Consider the following 6,292-nt stretch of genomic DNA (forward strand, 5'->3'; position numbering starts at 1 on the left):
ACCATGAGGGGTCTGAAGGCTGCTGCAAGCTGCAGCAGCAGAAGTAGTAGCAGCAAGGGGGAGTTGCAACTGCAACAGCCCCTACAGGTGTGCGACTCTTAGTGCTCCAAGCTGCCCTCCACTGCCTCTGCGAGGGCCGCTAGCACGATCACTGACACCGCAGCAGCAACAAGCAGCAGTGCCAGCAGCAGCAGCATGGTACGTGAGCGTTCTGAAGCTTCTCTGCTTGACTTTTTGGAGCCCTCTCTCGGTAGCAGTATTGGGATTGCTACAGCAGCAACAGCAGCGGCCGGTGCGGAGCGCCTGCAGCTGTGGCAGCGAGGCAGGTGCTCCAAGCCGCGCAGTAGGTCGGGGAGAATAGCGGAGGCTGCTTGCACGCGCTGGAGCATAGCGGCAGGAAGCTCGGCTCCGCTCTGTCTCGTATACTCCCGCAGCAATCAGCAGCAACTGCTGCTGCTGCTGCAGAACTCAGTCGCAGGGCCCGGCCACCTAGTCACATTCCCTCCTGCAGCACTCCTGCAGCACTTTTCCACCGTAGGCGAGAAGGCGGAAAGGAGCTCACATGCGCGAGGAGAGGCTCCGGTACAGCTGTCGGGAGCAAGGAGATCCCAGGGGGATCTTTGAGGGTCCCCAGCGGCCAGCGTCCATGGGATTCCACGTCAAGCTACCTACCTACCTATTTTCTCCCTGACTCAGTCCCCTCCACGCCCAAAGCCAATTATGGAGCGATAACGCCCTTACTGAGGCCGTCCTAGAAAGACAACCCTGTTCCTTCACAAGCTTGTTTAGCCTATCCCAGCTTTCAAGCATTGTATGAGCCCTAATGATTCACACAGCTCAAGGCAGTTAATCTACTCGATTATTAGAGACTCCTATCTGGCAACTCGCCCTTTGTCCTGAACTCCTATGTGTGCATCAATAACAGCTGGCGCAAGTTGGATCCACAATTTCCAGGAACCCTTCCACAATTTCTCTCCATGCATCACAGCCGCAGCACAGCTTTCTCGTAAATGTCACCACTGTGGGTTATGTGAACTCAGCCTGCAGCATGCATAGAGTCATGTTGCAGTGCCATGTAAAGCAATGAACCAGGAACTTACAGGTCTTCTCTTGCCGCCTAGGATTCTCTCACGAGGCTGTAATCTTGCAAATTTTGATTTCATAGCTGTCTGCCGTCTGGTTGTTTCCTGCTCTGCATACCACTGCTTGTGGATATCCTTATCAAGATGGCTCACGAGTGACCGTGCGTGTGCGCCGTCATTTGCACGCTGAGCATATAAATGTCAGTATTTTACGAGCCATGCCACAAGAAAGAAGCACGGACACACATAACACATAGATTCGTACACAGGACATCCATGTACAAGGTAAGCGCAATCATAAATAATAGTCGCACTACGCTATGCAATGACCACTTCTCACATAATCCTACAGCGTCATGTTAACTTGCACAAGGCAGGATACAAGTTTGCGGAAATACCTCATATGGAGATAAACAGTTGTATTCGGGGATTCGCAATTAGGAAGGGGTGCAGTCTCAAAGCTTACTGTTTCACGTATGCCTGAGCATGAGAAACTCTCAGACCTTGCGTTAAACGTCTCTGCTGTGCGTTTAAGTGAATACTTTGTTGGTGTTGTCGTTCGAGGGCACTGCAGAGGCCCGGAACCCCTTGTCTACAATAGCTCGCCGATCTTGCGTCCTCTTTGCGTTTTCTCAGTGAAACGTCCGTATTACTGGCCTTGACTGGTCCCCTTCCTTTAAAAGTTCGCCTTGTGTTTTTTAAATGCCGTCGTTGTGCTGTAGGCAAGTGAACTCTGCGTCCAAGCTTCTACAGTTGCAGCCAAATTCACGAGGGACTGTAAAATTATTGCTTCCTCGGGACGGTTAAGAACTGGCAAACCTAAGGAATCTAGGGAACTAGAATAAACAGCTGAAGTTCTTAGATGAGCGGTTGATATTTTATTACAAACCTTGAAGTTACAAAATGAACAAGTTGACTGCTTACAGCTCGTGGTACAAGCCCTCCAACACTTTACGGACGTGGAATTAATAGGCAGAAAATCGCCCCGTATGCGGGGTCAAGACTAAACCATAAACACCCCGTTTAAATCTACACACGGAAGTCCGATATTTCCTCAGCCATATATCTTCAACTCAACGCATCCGAGCAGTCTTCCACAGCCTACAACAGCGGTAAGGCCAGAGCAACTCCGCATGCAACCAACGTGAAGCCTCTTCCCACCCACACAAATGCCTACATTAGATGAATATGCATATTTGGAGCTATAATGGCTGTGGTGCAGGAATCTCGCTAGAAGAACTCCTGAGGTCGAAATGTCGTCGTAGCGTAAGTATCGATTGTGTATGCATCACGGATACTACTTCTTCATGGAATATTTGGCTGTATTTAAGTCAAAGTGAAGCCTTTCTTCTTTTGTAGTTTTTATTATGTGCCGGCCTTCTCTGCCGTTTTTAGTTTATGGTGAGTGGCGTGGGCCAGATCTTACAACATGCCTGTGGGGCCTGGAGGCCTCCTCCGCATACGTAAAAGCCAGAAGTTTCAGCTAGTCTTCGTCGCTTCAACCTTCATCTGCATGTAGTTGAAGGATTTAGCTGGATCATTAGTTCCGCTTCAAATGGCCAGCGTCCAGCTTGCTCTTGTACCGCATCCCTCAGTAGCATTAAGTTATCCTTGTTGCGCCACATTCTGGCATGAGCTACATACATTAAGTCCTCCTGAATCCATAAATTGCCGTGTTATTACAGCCGTACCTCGACAGAGGCACCCTGGAGGTCAGTCTTTCCTTCCACCATGCGTGGATCTTACCCAGGCACGTTTCTTGACTGCCGTCAACTAACGCTAGCGGCGTCCACGTGGCCATTGAAGGGGATCACCTTTTCGAACCTTGCTTGACGGGTTTGGTTACTGGACCATCCCGATTTCAGTCCGCATAATAACTGCAAATGCTTCTTTGGATTTAATTCTTGCTGCTGCTCTGCTGCTACAGGTATTTCTATATAGATAAAGGAAGATGGCGGACGGATGGGATGCTGAGAAGGTCTTCAACTCCACTGTGTACGGCTTTACATATGATGATCTCATATTAATGCCGGGTAAGGCACCATGAATGTCAAAACTGTGCAGACCTTCAGCCTGAAACATAGCTGTCTGTGCCTCATGGCAAGATGGAGAAGGAAAAGTTGTGTTTGTGCAGGGCACATCGGATTTGGCATAGATTCTGTAGACCTTTCCACGAAGCTAACGAGGGGCATCACCTTGCGCCTTCCGTTGGTTTCATCCCCAATGGATACGGTTACTGAGCATCGTATGGCTATAGGCGTCGCCCTTATGGGGTGGGACTCGGGTTCTGCACGTTTCGGTTTGCTAGCGAGTAAATACTATGTGAGGTCTACTGTGCACCTGCGCTGCGGCCACGATGTGGCAGTTCTGAAGGTTCATTCCATGTGACTGTTTGCAGAGGTATTGGAATTATCCACAACAATATGGAGATCTCGCAACAGGTACAGCAAGTGAGGAAGACCAAGCGCTTTGAGAACGGCTTTATAACCGAGCCGTTTGTTCTGAAGCCTACGGATACTGTTTATGATGTTGACTGCATCAAGAAGGTGGGTGGTGAGAAGATTGTCTCTGCTGAGAAAGCAGCACGTCCTTTCAGTTCCATTCTAAGCGTCCGCATAAGTATTATGCAAGCATTGTGCAACACTGTGTGTCGCTATATTGCGAAACAGCAACAGTACCTGTAGTGAGACACCTAGCTGACAAGCTTGGTGCTATGTAAAGAACTGCACTTTTTGTTTCGAAGATTGGAGGATAAGGCGTACAGTTAGCGTTTTGTTTGAATGAAAACGTTCAGAAATACGGGTACAGCTCCGTCCCCATTACATCTACTGGGACACTCGGAGGGAAGCTCGTTGGGATCGTTACATCGAGAGATATCGACTTCATCACAGACAGGCACACTCAGTTGAGTGAAGTAATGACAACGGACCTGATAGTAGGTCACGAGCCGCTCAACCTCACCCAAGCTAACGAGATAATGCGGAAGTCGAAGAAAGGGAAGCTACCTATTGTGAATGCCAACTTCGAGCTTGTCGCCCTAGTGTCTCGCAATGATCTCAAAAAGAATAGGGAGTATCCTTTGGCATCGAAAGATAATAACAAGCAGCTGCTAGTGGGAGCCGCTCTTTCTACAAGGTGAGTCGATGGAGTAGTTGACCAATAAGGGCTTCTGCCGAAGTGAAAGTGCCAGAACTACCATAGAAACTATTTTGCGCAAGTTTCGGCTCGAGGGCGCAAATGGGCGTGAGCAAATGGACTAATGGACTAGGCTGGCGCTTTTTCAGGCCAGCGGACCTTGAAAGAGCAAAGGCACTGCTGCAAGTTGGAGCGGATGTTTTGGTTGTCGACAGCAGCCAAGGTGATTCAGTGTTCCAAGTTGACATCGTGAAGCAACTCAAATCGGCGTATCCTAACACGCAGGTAGGATAGCTGACGTCAAAAGAAAGCCCTAAGCTACGTAAGCCAGAATTCCGGCCTTGATTTAAATTACGGGGTCGCTAGGATTAAAGCGTCTTGGCACCAATGCGCACAGATCATCGGAGGTAACGTCGTTACGGCGAGGCAAGCGAAGTCGCTCATAGACGCTGGAGTTGATGCCTTGCGGATTGGCATGGGTAGCGGCTCCATCTGCACTACTCAGGTGACCAAACGTCTTCGCCCTAATGTCCAGACAGCAGCTTTCTGTGCTGATGCGCCATCCAGGAATAGGAGACATCTTCTGCCGGCACTGACTCAACCATTTGTTCGTTATTGTCTTTTTGGGGTTGCATGCACAGGTTGTCTGCGCCGTGGGGCGTGCCCAGGCAACCGCTGTCTACCATGTCAGTAAATATGCAAGAGAAGTGGCAAACATCCCCTGCATCGCTGACGGTGGCATCCAAAACTCAGGGCATGTAGTAAAGGTGCGCTCATATCTTAATTTTGAAGCCGAAAATGAAAAGTTCTCTTCGAAACCAACGAGCTTCGCTTCTCACTCGTTCAGCTAGCACAAGCGTTGGATTCAAATCAGAAGCTGGGTTGTTCGAATTCTCGTTTGTTTTCCATGAATGCAGGCGCTAGCCCTTGGAGCCAGTACTGTGATGGTTGGATCTCTACTGGCAGCCACGGAGGAGGCCCCAGGGGCATACTACTTTCACAACGGTGCCCGCGTGAAGAGCTACCGGGGCATGGGAAGCATAGAAGCCATGCGAGCTGCATCAGGAGCAGGAGGCCCGCAGCAGCCTCAGGGTGACGGCAGCACCACTCCAAAAGCAGCTGCTCCCTATGGCTCCGCGGCGCGTTACTTTGCAGAGGGCCAGAACGTGCGTGTGGCGCAAGGCGTTACAGGGTGTCTTGTCGATAAAGGGTCAATTCGCAACCTGATACCTTACGTCATGCAAGGAGTCAAACATGGACTACAGGATGCAGGAGTGTCTACCATTCAGGAGCTTCACGAGAAGCTTTACTCCGGCCAAGTTCGCTTTGATGTCCGGTAGGAAAGGCACAACTCTGATCTGTACCAGCCAATTAATCGATGAAACCACTAAAGGATAGTGCTTTGAAAGCGCCGGTGCCAGTCAGTCATGGTCCTAGGTTGCTAAAGCCTTGAAAAGCTTGAAGCAAATGCCGCGAGACGCTCTTATGGCTTCGGAACCCTCATGTTGTGGCCATGTCCCAAACCCATGAGAAGCGGGCTCCACTTGCATTTTGAAGAACCCGGGGGGATGTGCACTCATTGCTTGACGCAGGCGTGTTATTTTCTTAAATGTGTTTGCGCGTGCGTGTGTGTGTTTGCTTGTTGGTCTCCTCATCTGCAGCTCTGCCGCTGCACAAAGGGAAGGTAACGTGCATAACCTAACTGTCTTTGAAGGAGGAGCAAGCAAAAGCTAATGGGTCTGCTGGCGTAGCCGGTTCACGTTGTGAATGATTGGCACTACGTAGTATCTCCACCCCTGTGCAAGCAGGGAAACTCAGACAATATTTTCAATTTGATTTCTTTTATCGAAAACATGTGGGTTTTCCCTGCACGTATCCATCCTTTAGAAGAAATACGAACATGACGCTTGCTACATATTTCCTCCTCTATGCCAGGCAAGCATCTCGTTCAGCGAACACAGTTCTCGGGCAAAAGCGCCCGGAGATTAGCCTATAGTTGTTTATAGCGTTTCTCGGAGCATGCTTAGTCTATGTTTGCTCATGAAGCACTAATGGTAGTGCAGGGCTGTCTGCGC

The 6,292-nt window shown here is 49.7% G+C and overlaps 1 protein-coding gene across 1 annotated transcript; it reads left to right on the top strand.

The window, feature by feature from the left end:
• Nucleotides 1–3,033: 3,033 nt before the first annotated feature.
• On the top strand, nt 3,034–5,557 carry ENH_00075160 (inosine-5'-monophosphate dehydrogenase, putative; the record flags this gene model as incomplete). Its single annotated transcript, XM_013582853.1, has 8 exons — nt 3,034–3,115; nt 3,217–3,355; nt 3,481–3,628; nt 3,877–4,217; nt 4,367–4,502; nt 4,615–4,722; nt 4,859–4,984; nt 5,135–5,557. 8 exons carry the CDS (start codon nt 3,034–3,036, stop codon nt 5,555–5,557), a joined length of 1,503 nt encoding a protein of 500 aa, XP_013438307.1.
• Between the last annotated feature and the right edge of the window lie 735 nt (nt 5,558–6,292).

This window comes from Eimeria necatrix, genomic scaffold, assembly GCF_000499385.1.
Source record: "Eimeria necatrix Houghton genomic scaffold, Enh_scaff76, whole genome shotgun sequence".
Lineage (NCBI taxonomy): Eukaryota > Apicomplexa > Conoidasida > Eucoccidiorida > Eimeriidae > Eimeria > Eimeria necatrix.